The sequence below is a fragment of the Erinaceus europaeus genome, chromosome 1 (assembly GCF_950295315.1).
Source record: "Erinaceus europaeus chromosome 1, mEriEur2.1, whole genome shotgun sequence".
Taxonomy (NCBI): Eukaryota; Metazoa; Chordata; class Mammalia; order Eulipotyphla; family Erinaceidae; genus Erinaceus; species Erinaceus europaeus.
In genome coordinates, this window is record NC_080162.1 from 19,830,937 (window position 1) to 19,847,475 (window position 16,539).

A 16,539-nucleotide genomic window follows, 5' to 3' on the forward strand; every position below is an offset into this window, starting at 1 on the left:
CTTCTTCTTCTAGCGTTTGCCCTTCTTCCGTAGCCAGTTAATGGCTTTGAAAGTGACTGGGATCCATGTGGATTCAGTCGGCTAGGAAGGATCGTCAGTTTCCCCAATGAATGGGTACTCACAGGATGCACCTCGGGAAGGTCGATCCAATGCATCCCACACACCTGGCTAAGCACATCACAGTGCCCAAGGACTTAGCTCCACCTGCAGGAGGAAAACTTCATGAGCGGTGAAGCAAGGATACAGGTGTCTGTCTCTTCCCCTCTCTATCTCTATCTCCCCTCTCAATTTCTCTCTGTCTCTCTCCAATAATAAATAAAAATACTTTTTAAATATTAAAAAAAACATGAATAACAAGCTAAAATTGGGAAGATAACCTAAAGTGCAAGTTATACCAAACTCCTGCAGCCAGATCCTATTACGATGCTATATTTGCAACACTTCAATTGGAAGCAAGAAACTACTGGCTATAGAGTAAGTCCTGCCAGTCACCATCCTGATGCCCTCTATAACCTTGTTATCAGGAGTGTTAACTCCAGGCAACCAGACCCTGCATTCACCATGCCACAATTAAAGGCTACAAAGGCATCATCCCTTAGAGTCGCCAGTAACCTATAGCCTTCCCAAAGCACAACCTGCCCCTCTGCTCCCAGTCAGCAGCCTTCCAGACTTTGGTCCTTATCATCCAGAGTATATGCACCAGGGACAGAGTCTCCAGCCTTATCCCTGGATGAGAGAGAGAGAGAGAGAGAGAAGGAGAGAGAGAGAGAGAGACCGAGACCAGAGCACCTCCTCACTCACGCAAAACATATACTCCACCTGCTGATTCATCCTCCCACCACAGCTCTCTGGTTTGGATTACTGTCAGTCAAGTGTAGTGTCGCCCCTAGAGGTTGAGAGATGCTCTTTCTCCATTTCCGTCCTTTGCACTTTGCTCACCTACCCCCATAACCTAGAAGAATGTAGCCCTGAGAGTGCCTTCCATGTGCAAGGTCATCAGTGAACACGTCCTCCTAAGTGGTGTCAGAGATGAAATAAGGCCCTCACTGGGAGTCGGCGGTAGGTAGCATAGCAAGTTAAGCGCACATGGCGCATGGCGCAAGGACCGGCGTAAGGATCCCGGTTCCAGCCCCCAGCTTCCCAACCTGCAGGGGAGTTGCTTCACAAGCAGTGAAGCAGGTCTGCAGGTGTCTTTCTCCCCCGCCCCGTCTCCCCCTCTTCTCTCCATTTCTCTCTGTCCTAGCCAACAATGACATCAGTAATAACTACAACAATAAAACAAGGGCAACAAAAGGGAATAAAAATATTAAAAATATTTAAAAAAAGAAATAAGGACCTCATATATGCAAGTATGTGTCCTCTCTTTTCTTCTCTTATTTTGCCTCCAGGGTTATCTCTGGGGCTCGGTGCCAGCACTACAAACCCATGGCTCCTGTGGCCATTCTTTTTTTTTTTTTTTTTTTTTTGGATAGGACAGAGAGAAATTGAGAGGGGAGGGGAAGATAAAGGAGAGAAGGATAGTTACCTGCAGACCTGCTTTGACGCTTGTGAAGTGAACCCCAGCATGTGGGGAGGGGGGGCCCGAACCGGGATCATTGCTCAGGTCCTTACCCTTTGTACATTGTGCGCTTAATACAGTGCGCCACCGCCTGGCCCCTCCCTTTTTTTTCTCTCTTGCTCCGTAAAACTAATTTTGATTGCAGTTGGGGAAATAGCTCAACTGGATAACATCAGACTTTCATGCCTGAGATTCCCAGATCAGTTCGTGGAACTACATGTAGCAGAGTTATACTCTAGCTTCTCGTGTCTCCTCTCTCATGAAGTCACCTTCTTCACCTCATCGTGGGTGGAACCTGGAAGAATCATGTTAAGTGAGATAAGCCAGAAAGAGAAGGATGGCACACCTGGCTAAGGATGGCACACCTGGCTAAGGATGGCACACCTGGCTAAGGATGGCACACCTGGCTAAGGATGGCACACCTGGCTAAGGATGGCACACCTGGCTAAGGATGGCACACCTGGCTAAGGATGGCACACCTGGCTAAGGATGGCACACCTGGTTAAGGATGGCACACCTGGTTAAGGATGGCACACCTGGCTAAGCACAATTACAATGTGCAAGGACCCGGATTCACGCCCCGGGTCCCCACCTGCAGGGGAAAGCTTCACAAGTGGGGAAGCAGGGCTACAGCAGATGTTTCTCTGTCTCTTTCCCTCTCTGTCTCTTCCACTCCCCTCTCAGTTTCTCTATACAATAGTAAATAAATATATTTTAAATTTTAAAGAGAGAAAGATGAATATGCCACTGAGGTTCAGCGCCTGCATGATGACTCCACATATCCGGGTGGCCTTTTATTTTTTCTTCTTCTTCTTCTTTCATTTTCTTTTATTCTGATAGTGGTAGAAACAGAGAGGGAGAGGAGGGAGAAAGAGGGAGAGACACCAGCAGCACTGCTCCACTTGTGGAACTTCTCTGCTTGTGAAACTTCTCCATTACAGGGAGGGCCTGGGGGCTTGAACCCAGGCCCTTGCACATGGTAACTTGTATGTTTTATTGGGTGTACCACCACCTGGCCCCCAGAAAACTGAGCTTGTAGCTACCACACAGAAACTTAAAAGTCACATGCAATGGGAGATCGTCTCTTACTCTATTATTTATGTAATGTTTTCTTTCTTTCTTTTAATAATTATTGGATAGAAGTAGAAGGGGAAGACAGAGACACCTGCAGCTCTGCTTCACCACTCATGAAGCTTTCCTCCTGCAGGTGGGGACAAGGGGCTTGAACCTGGGTCCTTGCGCACTGTAGTGTGTGCGCTTAAAGAGGTGCACCACTGTCTGGCCCCCTTTGTGTAGTGTTTTACAGCAGTTACAAAACATACAAAGTAGTACAATGATTTTATTCCGATTCCTTAAGTAACTATCTTTTGATTTCTTTGTTCTTCACATTGGAACAAAAAAACCGTTTTGCAGGCAAGGTAGTGGTGCACCACCCTGAGAGCACACACATTACCATGTGTAAGGACCTGGGTTTGAGTCCCTGCTACCCACCTATAGGGGGGTAAGCTTAGCAAGTACTGAAGCAGGCCTGCAGGTGTCTCTCTTTTCCAACCTCTCCCTCTCTTTTCAGTTTCTATCTGTCCTATCAAAAAAAAAAAAAGTTTTATCCAACAACAGCAGGAATAACAACAAGGACAACAAAATTGGGGGGTGGGGGGATGGCCTCCAGGAGCAGTGGATTCGCAGCGCAGGCAGAGAGCCCCAGCAATAACCCTGGAGGCAAAAGAAAAAAAAAGTTTTAATGACTTTCAAAAAGTAGAAATATATGTTAGGTGCTTTCTCCTTTTTGAGTTCCCACTGGTTAGTGTGTAATCATGATAAGGAAAAGCACTGCTTTCAATTAAATCATTTCTAGGCAAATTAAATCAAAGAATAAGCATTTCACAAAATCTTAGTAAGGCAGTGTTCAAAAAGGACTTAATTACATACACTTCTAGAAACCTATTGTAGGCTTTGTTATGTTTTTAGTTTACCTGCTTTTTTTCATATAAAGAAAAAGATTAATTATGATAATTGGATTTTGAGCTACTTTAGAATGTCATTGAAGATATGGCATCTTAACCGACTTTCAGTTAATGTCTTCCCTCCCCATAAAAAAATGCAATCCCTTTCAACTTCTCAGACTCTACATGGAAATTTCCTTTCCTCTTCACCATGATGGTGTAATACAGGATGACGTGTTCCTTGTTTTGTTTTCCTGGGGCTAGAGGGAGAACTTTTATTTCCTTCTCATTTTTTCATCTATTGCTTTATGACTTCTAACATAACCTCTCCAGAGTCCCTCTGATATCTATGCTAACAGAAAAACAATGAAATGACAAAAAGGAAGACAAGAAGAGAAGGAAAAAAGTAAATCCCCAAAGCACCTGGGAATCCTTAGGTCTAACCATCTCTATGGAAATAATTCCATGGAGATCAATCTGGGAACAATTCAGTGGAGATCACTGCAACAGACCTGAGCCAATCTCATGGGACTAGCTGATACTTTCTGGTTTGTTTGTTTGTTTTGAGAAATATACTTATTTTAATAAGTTAAATAAAAATTAAGTTTACCTCAATATGATGTTTTTTTAAACTAAAATTTCTTACTTAGAGTAATAATAACAGAAAAAACTGGACGGTAGCACAGTGGGTTAAGTTCACAAGGCGCCAAGTGCAAGGACGGCTGTAAGGATCCCTGTTCCAGCCCCCTGGCTCGCCACCAGCAGGGGGGGTGGGGGAGTCGCTTCACAGGCGGTGAAGCAGGTCTGCAGGTGTCTGTCTTCCTCTCCCCCTCTCTGTCTTCCCCTCCTGTCTAGGTTTCTTTCTGTCCTATCCAACAACAACAGTAGCAACAGCAACAGCAACAAGGGCAACAAAAACGGGAAAAATGGCCTCCAGAGCAGTGGATTCCTAGTGCAGGCACCGAGCCCCAGCGCTAACCCTGGAGGCAAAAAGGAAAAAGGAGCGCATGTAATAATTTCAAGTCCTTCTTCTTCTTCTAGCATTGGCCCTTCTTCCGTAGCCAGTCAACAGCGTCAGGTTGAGCCTGATGTACAGTTTCGAGACCTCCTGAAGCATTCCTACTGGCAAGCAATGGTATTCAGTACAAAAATAAATTGTTGTACAAAAAGAAAAGCAGAAAACATCATTGTCTAGTATGATGAAGTCATTAATTATTTCAGAATGGGATCCATAAGCATACAATATAAGTATGATATGAATGAATGAATGAATGAATGTTCAGTTTAATCTAGCATTAATAGATTGTTTGGATTCAGGCAAAGATGAAAAGAACTACTGCATCCCATCTACCAAGGCAGATTAAAAGATCTGAAAAAGTAGCAATGTAACTGGGGGGCAGGGGGAGATAGCATAATGATTATGCAAAGAGACTCTCATGCCTGAGGCTCCGAAGTCCCAGGTTCAATCCCCTGTACCACCATAAACCAGAGCTGAGCAGTGCTTTGGTTAAAAAAAAAAAAAAAAAAGCAATGTAACTGGGACCCATGGAAGAAAGACCAAGGAAAGTACTCAGATGAAGTGTGGGTGGTTGGAGGAATAGTAACTATTAAAAAAGAAAGAAAGAAAGAAAGAAAGAAAGAAAGAAGGAAAAAAAGAGAGAAAAAGGGAGCTGAAGAGACAGTATAATGGTTCTACCAAAAAACTTTCATGTCTGAAGCTCCAAGGTCCCAGGTTCAAGCCCTAGCACCAAGATAAAACAGAGCTAAACAGTCTCTTTTCTCAATCTCTGTACATCTTTCTATCTGTCTTGCTCTCATTAAAATAAATAGATAAATAAATAAATAGGTACATAAATAAGAAAAAAAAAAAGACTATCAAGTTTCAGGCCTCTTAGAAAGTCTTCATTCAGTCAGTAACTGGTTAAGTCCAGTATTTGTTAGATGTAACTTCATGTAACCTAAATTAAAAAAAAAAATTTTTTTTTTTGGAAGCTTGTTTCTATAATGCATGGGTAAATTATCTGTAACGTTCATCACGCCACAAGAGTTGCCCATCTGACATCACAGCTAAGTATGAGCCCCTGGGTGAGAGGTGCAACATCATTTGGGTTCAAATTCTAGCTTCTACTACTACCAGCTGTATAGCTGGGGCAAGCGACTCTTCCCATGTCTCTGGCACTCTCACAGCTTAGCTCTAAAATCCGATAACCATCATCACCTTGGGCCAGCAACAGGGCTCACGTGGACAGTGCACTTGCTTTGTCACGGGCGTGGCCCAGGCTCAGGCTCAGGCTCAGCCACCATCTCACTGTAGGAAGCTGTGGTCTGTTATCTCATCTGGAAAAGTCAGTACCTGGAGTGGTGAGGCCTCAGTGACAACCAAAATAATCTTTTAGCATTGCAAAAAGTCAATGGATTGAACACAGTCACTAGCTCCACAAATCCTCAGTACATCCGAGCCATTGCTATTACATTATTCTGTTTTTCTACCACCTGCGAAGATGCCTACATCGTCCCTCCCCTGACCTAGCCAGTTCTTTACCTGTCTTCAGCAGATCTGAAGGGGCATTAATGCCATGAAAGGCAAATCCTCACTGTTCCTGTGCCAAGAGTAATGCTCTGGTTCTTCTCCCATCAATAATTTATTATTATTATTGTTCATTTTTTTATTATCTTTATGTATTGGATAGAGACAGCCAGAAATCAAGAGGGAAGGGGGTGATAGAGAGGGAGAGAGACAGAGAGACACCTGCAGCCCTGCTTCACCACTCGTGAAATCTTCCCCCTGCAGGTGGGGGCCGGGGGCTCAAACCCTGGTCTTGTGCATTGTGTGAACTCAACCAGGTTATTATTAGTAGTAGTAGTAGTAGTATCATTATTATTTACCACAGCACTGCTCAGCTCTGCTTTATGGCGGGGATGAGGGGGATTGAAGCTGGGACTTTGACCCCTCAGGCAAGAGAATCTCTTTGCATAACCATTATGCTATCTACCCCTAGTAAATTTTTTTCCCCCCAGAGCATTGGCTGATGGGGGTGAGGGGCTTGAACCTGGGACTTTGGCGCCTCAGGCGTGGGTCCCTTTGCATAATTAGCCTATCTCCCTCAAAGGCCCCTAAGAGATCATCCTGGGGCGGGGGGAAGTACTAGATTGGAATCACTAGGTCACAAAGTACGAGGTCTCGCTCGTGCCAACCATCTTTCAAGGTGTGGAGCTTCATTCTGCAAACCTGAAGTTGGCGGAGAGGCCAGGGCCGAGCCAAGAGCGGTGGCCGGAGGGGCCCGGGGTTCGGGCCCCGTTGCGGGGGTGACCCAGAAGGGTAAGGTTGGGGGGTTCCTGCCGAGAGCGCCAAAATCAGGGCCTGGCGGACGCCACTGTTACGTTCGCGGCAAACAAAACAAAACAAATCCCGCCCCTGCATACGGCGGACATGGCGGCGACGCGGAAGCACGCGGGGCCCCTCGCCGCCGTCCGTTCTGGGCGAGGCGGGGCCGGCGGCAGGAATTTTCCATCGTGCTCCATCCAGCACGGTTCCCTCCGAACCAGCCAGTGCCGCCCCTCAGCAGCCCCCCAGACAAGTCGGAAAGGTGTGTTGGGAAGAGTCGAGGGGGTTACTGTCAGCAAGCGAGGCGGAGCCCCGGACGGCATTTTCTCCGAGAAAGCCCGGCTCCTCTCTCTCCCCCTCCACAACTGGGCCGTCCGCCGCCCGCGCGCGCGCGCGCGCAATTGAAGGGCCCGCGGCTACGCGCGATTTCCTTTATCCTCGCGAGACCGGAGCTAGCGGGTCTTCGCGGCTCTCGCTCCACCCCCTCCGCCTCGCTCGCTCCTTCCCATCCCCCCAGCCAGTCGCTGTGCTGCGCAGCTCGCTGAGCGGTTGCCAAAGCCGGAGACGGTTGGGAGGGTCCGTTGTGGAAAAGCTTCCCGTCCCAGAAGCGGCCTCTCTCTCCGCACGATCGGACCTCGCGAGCACCGGCGTCGGCGCTACTGTAGCCCGACAGGGTATCTGAAGTAAAAGGGGGTAGGTTGGGCTGGCGGCTTCCAGAACGGAGTCGGGAGGACGAAAGGGACGGCGCGGGAGGCGGCTGGGGGTGCGGGGGGTGGCGGCGGCGGCTGCGGAGTGTGGAGGTCGCCGCTCGGAGGCTGCCGAGCTGCGCCCCCCGGCGACCTCCCGCTTCAGAGAGGGCGACCTCCCGGGCCAGGAGCGGGGCGTCCTTCGGTGCGAGTGAGTGGGCGCCGCGGAGGCCGGAGGGGGAGGACTCGGGAGCGGCCTCTCTCCCGGCTGGCTCGGCCTCCGCCATCTTGGAAGAAGGGTGGCGCGGCCACCTGGGCTTCCGGCCTTCCCTTTCTCTACTCTTTGCCCCTCAGCTCCGGGAAAACCCAAACACACACGCACACGCAAACTGCCTTAGAAGGCCGGGGGGTGAGCGCTGCGCCCTGGAAGAGGGTGACGAAGGTGGGGGAGGAGGCGAGCCGCGGGCCCGGCTGGGGGAGTCGGGAGGGGCAGGGTCGGGGACGGCCCGGCGCGCTCCCCGGTGCAAATGGCGCCGACGGGCCCGGCCGCCGCCGCCGCCGCCGCCGCCGCCTCCGCCTCCGCCTCCTTCCTCCGCAGCCTCGGCCGGCGGGGCCGCCACAGGCCTGGGACGCGCACCCCCGGGAGCGAGCTGGGGGCGGAAAGCCGACGGCGACGAAGGCGCTCAGCTCCCAAGTCCAGGACAAAGGAGGCGGACGGCCCCTCCTTTGTGAGCCCGCCGCCCGCTGGCGAAGGTTTTGACGGGGAGAGCGGAAGGGCGCGCTCGGCCGCGCGTGTTGGTCTCTAGGGCAGCTAGATAAACGGAAGGTCTCCGGGGAGGAGTAATGGACGCTTAGCCAGCCCTTAAAATGGCAGGTTTGGAACTTCGAAACAGAGTACGTACTCGTCTTCCAAGGTGTTTTTTTTTTTTCTTTTTCTTTTTTTTTCTTTTCTCTTCTCCCCCCCCCCACCTCCCCCACCCCCACGCTTAAAACGTGTTTAAAGATTTGATGGGTCAACTATTTTGAAGCAGAAACGCCAGGTAACTTGTCAAACAGGCATGTGGAATGAGCGTGTTTCAAACAGGTCCTCTAGGGGTGGGGTGTGCGCACTGGCTTTTGTGCAGGATGGTCCGTGCGGGCCGAGAAGGGAAGCGGCTTCCTTTATTTAAGGTGAAGATGCTTGTCCTTTGGAGCGTACAGGCAAGATAGGAAAAAGAAAAAGAACGAACAGAGAGAGATGCGGGTTATTCTCTACGCAATCTTTTTATTTGGGGTGGGAGCACAGCAGTATTTTGGCAAATATATATGCCTGGTCGGCAGAAAAGCAGACTGAAGGCGGTCCTGCGGTTTGATGTCTGGGTTAAGAGAGGTTGGTGTAAAGTGTGCCAAAAGAGGGACAGACAGACAGTACGGTCACGGAATGAATTCCCAGTGATGTGTGTAAGAACCTTCACGTGAAGTTGTCTACTTTTCCAGATTTAAAGAACTGAAGTCCTATTGTTGAAAAGGTTTATTTCAGTGAACTCTGAAAAACATCCATCTCTGTTTGTAGTAGTTGGATCGACCTAGAAAGAAACTTTTTTTTTTTTTTTTTTTTTACTGTTTTCCATAACCTGAGTAAATCTGGATATCCCTCTCATCTCTGGTATTTTTAGTAAACCATGTTCTTTTTTGTTGACTAACTACAGTAAACAGTGGCTGAACTGATGAAGTAGGTTATAATTTTGGAGACATTCCCTTGAGGTACTAATAACAGTGGGTTTGCTTAAGGAGCACAAGCGCATTAGAAAGGGGGGGGTACAATTTTTATTGCAGCTAAACCTTACAGCCACTTTTTGCTTAAAAATGAAGTGCATTGTTCTGTAGGACCAGTGGGCTACCATTAAAAACGTTCAAGTTATGTATTAAATACTTGTGTTGCTCATTAAACTTCAAAGATAGTGTCTCTAAATTGTTACAGAATTTTATATTTAGTGAGTACTAACACTTGGAGTTCTTAAAGCAGAATTATGATTAGCTATGACACTTGCAAGAAAGGTTGAGATAGGTTATCCTGAATGATTTGTAAACTTTCAGAATTTGTCGTGGTTTTGAAGTAGAATTCTGGATTCAGTTTTGAGTAGTGTGATTCTCTTGTGTGTGTCCTTTTTTTCATACTCATCTGAGTGGAGTTAGACATATAAAATCTAAGTGTGATGTTGAACGTGGTAGATAAATGAGGTTAGTCCCCCCCCCCATTTAAAATTGTGCTAACAGTCTAGAGTGGTTTTAAAGAGAAGTCAGTTCCCATATTTTGCATTTTTCCTGAAATAGTCTTTGTAGATTGAAAAAAGTGCTTGATGATTTAAAAGAAAGGGGGGAAGGACTAAACTAGATCTTTTAACAACAGCTTAGATTGATTTTGCAATGTTCTTAAATTTCCCATGAGGAATTAACATGGGATGCTACTTCTTTTCCCCAAAACTGATCTGGAGCCTACAGCTTTCTAGGAGGTTGCTCTAGCACAGTATTTTAAAAATTCTTCAGGAAATATGCCTACTGCAAATACTTAAAATTCTTCAAACTTTCCTTGACTTCTGAAAAGATCTACTGTAACATGTTTGTTTCATTTTGTTTCCTCCTAAAACTGAATAGTTCTTACCCTTCAAGGCTCAGTAGTTTTGTGGGGATTTTTTTGTTTCTTTGTTTGCTTGCTTGCTTTTTTTGGTGGAGTATATTCCAGTAGTTTTACAGGGTTCTTTAAAAATCCAACAACTTGGGCTGCACACTAAGCAGAGTGAACAAATGCTAAAACAGCTCAGTGAAGTATAGTCACCACTGCTATAAACATAGAAGCTTACTTAAATTAACCAGTGCCTGGCAGAAAAGTAATTCAAGCCCAGAGGTTTTTCTGTTTCAGTATTGTATCATTTATGTGCATGCAAGTTGTACTGCAGGTAAAAAACTGTACTGTGTAGAGCGGCTACTAGGATCCTTGGGTTTTTTTTTTTTTTTTTTTTTTAACCATATATATAAATGTGAGATTTAAACACATTTGGAAATCTACATTAATTTAAATGCATGGGTTCGGGGGGGGGGATTCTATTCTTTGCAGATTATATCTTGAACATTTGTGCTGATAGTTTGATTATATGCAATTAAGTAATTAGTACTGTTGATGTGCAATATAATCTTCCAAGTGTAAAGGAATCAAGTGAACGAATTGTTTTGTTTACAGGGGTGGAAGTGGTGAGGGAAAGGTTTGAAATGTTCAGGTGAGTAGGATTCCTACAGCTGCATAGTGAAATTTGTAAGATTCTGGTAAGTTTCTGCAGCTGAAGGACTTCTGCATCCAGTTTTTTTTTTTTAATGTTCTGTAATTTTAAAAAAAAATGGTTGCCTCTGGAGTGGAACTGGATGTGTGGGTGGGTAATTTTGAAGAAGTGAGTTTCTCAGTTAACCTTTCCACACTTTTTAATGTCTACAGTAATTTCCAAGCAGGTGGCTTTAAAAAGCACTGATACTATTAGCATTCATTTTTTTAACAGCCTTTTTACATTACTTTCAAAACTGGACCTAAGTAATTTTTAAACTTGCTCTTTAAACTAGAGGTTAAATTGAAGATGGGAATTGTACATTCAGAAGCAGTGTGATGTGTTCAAAAATTGTAGGGCATCTAGTAAGTTTGTGTGATCCCGTTTTTCTTGAATATCAGTATTCATTGTACTTTTGATTCTTACTGTAGAAGTGGATGGGTGGTGCTAGATGCAGCTTGAAAGATTAAAGGAATCTATAGCTGGTCAGGTGAAAATGTGAATGAAAATTTGAGAGATTGTGAAGAGGCACGGTCTGACCTGATGGCGGACCAGAGCTATGCTGAAGGCAGGGAACAGATTTCCCTTCATCTACCCAGTCTTGCCTACCCCGAATAGTGACATTGTTGCTGCAGTCAGTGAGCTAAGGTTATTACATTTCCTATTGTGCAAAGCAGAGAGATGTTTTTTAGTATCTCTGGCAACAGTGTTTTGATTGACTACTTTTTATGTGCTTGTTTATTTTTATAGCATTTAAGTCAAACGGTTTTGCCATGGATTGGGTTATGAAACATAATGGTCCAAATGACGCTAGTGATGGGACCGTGCGACTTCGTGGATTGCCATTTGGTTGCAGCAAAGAGGAAATAGTTCAGTTCTTTCAAGGTACCTCTAGTATTAGTCAAAGTTTAGTAGTGTTTTGATTTTGCATTTGTATTATTTAATTTTATTTTTAAAAACCCATTTGTGGGAATTTTTTTAGTTTGTATTTAGTAATATATTATGTAATATGCTCCAGCTAATATTCAGTTCTGAATGTATAAAAGAATATGTAAAAGTTTAACTGATGAGTAATGAACTTGCATAATTATGTATGATGAAATGAACCATGAGTTATGGAGCATGGTTAAATTTGATCTTTTTAAATGTAATTTAGGTGGGGCTATAGAATGTGTATATGATTAAGACACTGGTTGCAAGAAATTTTTATGTAATTCAATGATGTTTTTTTTTAAAATTCTTGCATTTGTATTATGGGGTGATGGGAAATTAAGTTTTTTGTTTTGTTTTGTTTTGTTTTGACTTGTTTTAAATAATTGATTCAGATTGGGAATGTTTCAGCCTTTAACACTGTTCCCCTTGATGGGGTTATTTGTCCTTGGGTTAAAGGGTTGGAAATCGTGCCAAATGGGATAACATTGACGATGGACTACCAGGGGAGAAGCACAGGGGAGGCCTTCGTGCAGTTTGCTTCAAAGGAGATAGCAGAAAATGCTCTGGGGAAACACAAGGAAAGAATAGGGCACAGGTGGGGATGGAGAGTTTGGGATGGTGTTAAATTTTCTTTTTGGGGGTTGTGGGTCACTATTGCTTAATTGGGGGGGTTATAACATTTTTCTGGGGTAGTTTTAAAAATTAATGATTCTCTAAATTTAACTTGCAAACTACAGATTTGGGTGGGGAATTAATGCTAATAAGTTTGCTTAAATTAAAATTAGATTGTTTCCATTCTCTATAGGCTATTGATACTTTTGTATAATCAGATATTTTCTCTAAACATTTATGTAAAGGAAACAAACTAAAATAATGTTTATTTTCTAAATTTTCTCAATTGACTAATTTGTCTATGTAAAACTTAAATATTAACTATTTAAGTTTGTAGGTGTAAAAATGTTGACTTACAGTGTATTTAGGCAATTTAAATTGGGTTTGGGTTGTGTGACTAGTTATAGAAAAACTTGCATTTTGCCCCATATCTTATTTACTCTAATACATTTATGCTGAAACCTGTACCCTCAACCATTTCTAAATAGGTATATTGAGATCTTCAGAAGTAGCAGGAGTGAAATCAAAGGATTTTATGATCCTCCAAGAAGATTGCTGGGCCAGCGACCGGGACCATATGATAGACCGATAGGAGGAAGAGGGGGTTATTATGGAGCTGGGCGTGGAAGTATGTATGACAGAATGCGACGAGGAGGTGATGGATATGATGGTGGTATGTGTATCTAATGAACAAGGTTCTGTTGTCATTTTCTTAACGTTCCTGACATTTTTGTCAAGAAATATAGAAATGGCAGAAATCTCAGTACCTACTAGGTTTTAAAACCTGTTCATGAAAACATGGATTTCCATGTTTAACTATGGGACTTGATTGATGCACATATTGACACCTCCATAAACTTCTATCAGAAATTAAAATTTCAATATTGGCATATTTTCACATTTTCTGTTTGACATATTGAAATATTTGATAGCTAAATGTATCCTTTGAGATTTTTTATTTTTCACTGAGTGCTAACTGCTTTTATTTCCCAATAATACACTTAAGTTTACATTGGGAATTGCAAACTTGTAATCAGAAGGTAACCAGCTGGTTACTATAAAGTATACTTTTGTGAATTAAATTTAGAAATAGATTTCTTTAAGGTGTATTCATATCTCTCTTCTTAAATTATACAGGTTATGGAGGCTTTGATGACTATGGTGGCTATAATAATTATGGCTATGGAAATGAAGGCTTTGATGACAGAATGAGAGATGGAAGAGGTAAATATTAAAGGCATTCTTATTAAGATTTGCTTTGCAACCACTTAAATATTTTTTTATTAAAGAGGCAAGAGCACTGCTCCACTCTGGTTTATGGTGGTGTGCCTGGGGTTGAACCTGGGGCTTCAGCACCTCAGGCATTAGAGTCTTTGTAGAAGTATTAGTGTATTGTCTAATATGGGTGACTTTGTATAAAAGAAAAAAATCAACCCAGGCACATTTCAGATAGGACTTTATATGAATGTGTAGCTACATATAGCTACTTTTACTGCTAAGTTTTCCTTTCAGTCTTTTAAATTTCTTGGTTGTGAAAGTAGGAATTAGATGTGTTTGGGGAAGAAATACATGGTTTCTGATGTTCTCTCTTCTACATGTATTAGCTTATTGTCTTTGGAAATCTTACCCTGCAGGTATGGGAGGACATGGCTATGGTGGAGCTGGTGATGCAAGTTCAGGTTTTCATGGTGGTCATTTTGTGCATATGAGAGGATTACCTTTTCGTGCAACTGAAAACGACATTGCTAATGTGAGTGGTCATGGTATATGGTTCAGTGATTTAATTTACTTTCTAGACTATGGGGCTTGGAGACCAGGGAGTTGGAAATGATGGGAATAGATGTTGCTATTAATAGTCTAAAACTGGGATCAGTTTGGTTGTGAAAGGCTCATGAATCAAATTTGATTACATCCATACTTACTACTGAATAATTATAGAAACCTAGTAGCCAGCCAAGTAAGTGTGCTTACTGTCTGTTTCTATAAAAAAAAAAATAAAAAAAAAACTTTGCCTCAGTCTTACTAGGTACCAACCAACCTACCTACCTATATTCTAGGTTCCTTTTGGGACAGTTTTTAAAAATTCATTTAAATGGTGCTTAGAACTAAATGACAATCTGAATCAGCTACATATAGGAATTGTATTATTATTAAATGACAAGTATTTATCTTTTTTTTTTTAGTTCTTCTCACCACTAAATCCAATACGAGTCCATATTGATATTGGAGCAGATGGCAGAGCAACAGGAGAAGCAGATGTAGAATTTGTGACACATGAAGATGCAGTAGCTGCCATGTCTAAAGATAAGAATAATATGCGTAAGTGTCCTTGACTTAGATGTGATCTTGCTCACATGAAAGGACTTTCCCATAACTCGTCCAGTGTAAGCTTCTAGGATGTCTATATAGCTGTTTAACCATTGGGAGCTGTGTGGGATCTAAAGCCATATGGCTTCTATCTCCAGATAAGGGAGTATTTATTGAAAAGTGAATTTTTGGACTCTGAAGTCTTGCTTGACATGCTGCTGGAATATGAGTTTCTATAAGGGGGAAATAGGCATGCTGTTTCTACGTTCCAGAGTTGTTGTGCCATTGCAGATTAATCTCATTTATATTGATCAACTTAAGTAGCTTCATGTTACCAAAACATTTTTTAAGCTGTTAAATTTCTCAACCAGTGATTTTTTTTTTAATCTGACTCTACCTGTTACTTGTCACTAAATAAAAATAATTCTTAGATGTTAATCTTAAAAGTCCAGTTCTATGATTAAACCTGGGAGATACATATATATTTAACGGTTGTGGGGGATAATACCAACTAGAGCATCACTCTGCTGCATGCAAGAAGTAAACCAGTTGGCTCTGAAATGATTCATCTTACAGCTAAAAGAAACAGGCCTAAACCTATGCACTGTATACTTTTTTGGTGAAATCTCTTTTTTAGCCTTGTGCAACACAAATGACTTCTTTGTTTCCATCTCTCTCCCCTCCCCCCTGAAGAACATCGGTATATTGAACTCTTCTTGAATTCTACTCCTGGAGGTGGCTCTGGAATGGGAGGCTCTGGAATGGGAGGCTACGGCAGAGATGGAATGGGTATGTAAAATACTTTAAAATGAGCTGTATTGGGCACTTAACAGTCAACCTCAAACTTGTTTTTCTAATCAGGGCTACATACTTAGTAATCGGTCTCTATCTCCCCCCTTAAGATAACCAAGGTGCTTATGGGTCAGTTGGAAGAATGGGAATGGGGAACAATTACAGTGGAGGATATGGTACTCCTGATGGCTTGGGTGGTTATGGTAAGTGTCTCTGATTACTCTGATCCGGTCTGTGCTAGTACCTGAATGTGATGCAGAAAACCAAAAGTTAATGTAGTTCATATCTTGCACGCTGCTAAACTCCTAAACGATTCTTCCTATCTTTTCCTTCAGGTCGTGGTGGTGGAGGCAGTGGTGGTTACTATGGTCAAGGTGGCATGAGTGGTGGAGGTGGATGGCGTGGGATGTACTAAAGCAAAGCCAGCAAAGTCTTCACAGCATCGGGTCTACTAGACTTTCTTACAGACTTACTTTCTTTTGTATTTTAAAAACTTTATAATGACTGATGGAATGTTTTCAAATTATTTGGTAAAGTAACAGATTGTGGTGGGGGAAAAAAATCTGTTTTCTGTAGGTTTTATTTGTTGCATACTTTGACTTAATAAATTTTTATATTCAAGCCACTGATGTTGATGAGTTTTTATATACTACTTCTAAGCGTGTGCTGTTTCCCTAAGATTTGGGTTGATGCATTTTGCTACTAGCTCTACAAACAGTGGTACTAAGAATAGTGTGGTTTATGTAACTTTAATTTCTTCTGGACAATACTGTAAACACAAAGCCTAAAGGAGCATGAAGGTGACTAATTCTGTATTAATTGTGACTTGCATAATTTATCAGGCATAGGAGTTTTGAATATTCATAATTACCTAGAGGTCAGAGTATTACAGATTCTAGCCCAAGACTCCAGAATTGATCCCTTCAGCACTTAAGTACTGAAAAATGTTTCTTAAGGTGATTTTTACATTCAATTCCTTTGAACAATGGGGCTTTTCCCCACTCCTAAATTGATCCAATTTTGTTTGTCTTTTTAATGTTTATTAGAAAGATAAAAGAACCAGACATTCACTCTGGCACCTATGGTGCCA

The 16,539-nt window shown here is 43.0% G+C and overlaps 1 protein-coding gene across 6 annotated transcripts; it reads left to right on the plus strand.

The window, feature by feature from the left end:
* The first annotated feature begins 7,370 nt into the window (after nucleotides 1-7,370).
* On the plus strand, nucleotides 7,371-16,070 carry HNRNPH3 (heterogeneous nuclear ribonucleoprotein H3). Of its 6 annotated transcripts, none has more exons than XM_007524162.3 (10): nucleotides 7,371-7,500; nucleotides 11,556-11,690; nucleotides 12,195-12,333; nucleotides 12,839-13,023; nucleotides 13,488-13,574; nucleotides 13,985-14,100; nucleotides 14,534-14,669; nucleotides 15,351-15,446; nucleotides 15,560-15,652; nucleotides 15,785-16,070. In XM_007524162.3, exons 2-10 carry the CDS (start codon nucleotides 11,579-11,581, stop codon nucleotides 15,862-15,864), a joined length of 1,044 nt encoding a protein of 347 aa, XP_007524224.1. In that variant the 5' UTR covers nucleotides 7,371-7,500; nucleotides 11,556-11,578; the 3' UTR covers nucleotides 15,865-16,070. The 6 variants fall into 6 exon arrangements, with proteins under 6 accessions (XP_007524224.1, XP_016044077.2, XP_016044078.2 ...); XM_016188591.2 differs by having other exon boundaries at nucleotides 7,379-7,519; XM_016188592.2 differs by having other exon boundaries at nucleotides 7,379-7,519; nucleotides 12,839-12,978.
* The last annotated feature ends 469 nt before the right edge of the window (nucleotides 16,071-16,539 follow it).

Coding starts and splice junctions, on each gene's coding strand:
- HNRNPH3 (XM_007524162.3), top strand. CDS start 11,579: ATGGATTGGGTTATGAAACATAATGGTCCAAATGACGCTAGTGATGGG. Junction 12,334..12,838: donor AAGGAAAGAATAGGGCACAG/GTGGGGATGGAG, acceptor ATTTCTAAATAG/GTATATTGAGATCTTCAGAA. Junction 14,670..15,350: donor TAAAGATAAGAATAATATGC/GTAAGTGTCCTT, acceptor TCCCCCCTGAAG/AACATCGGTATATTGAACTC.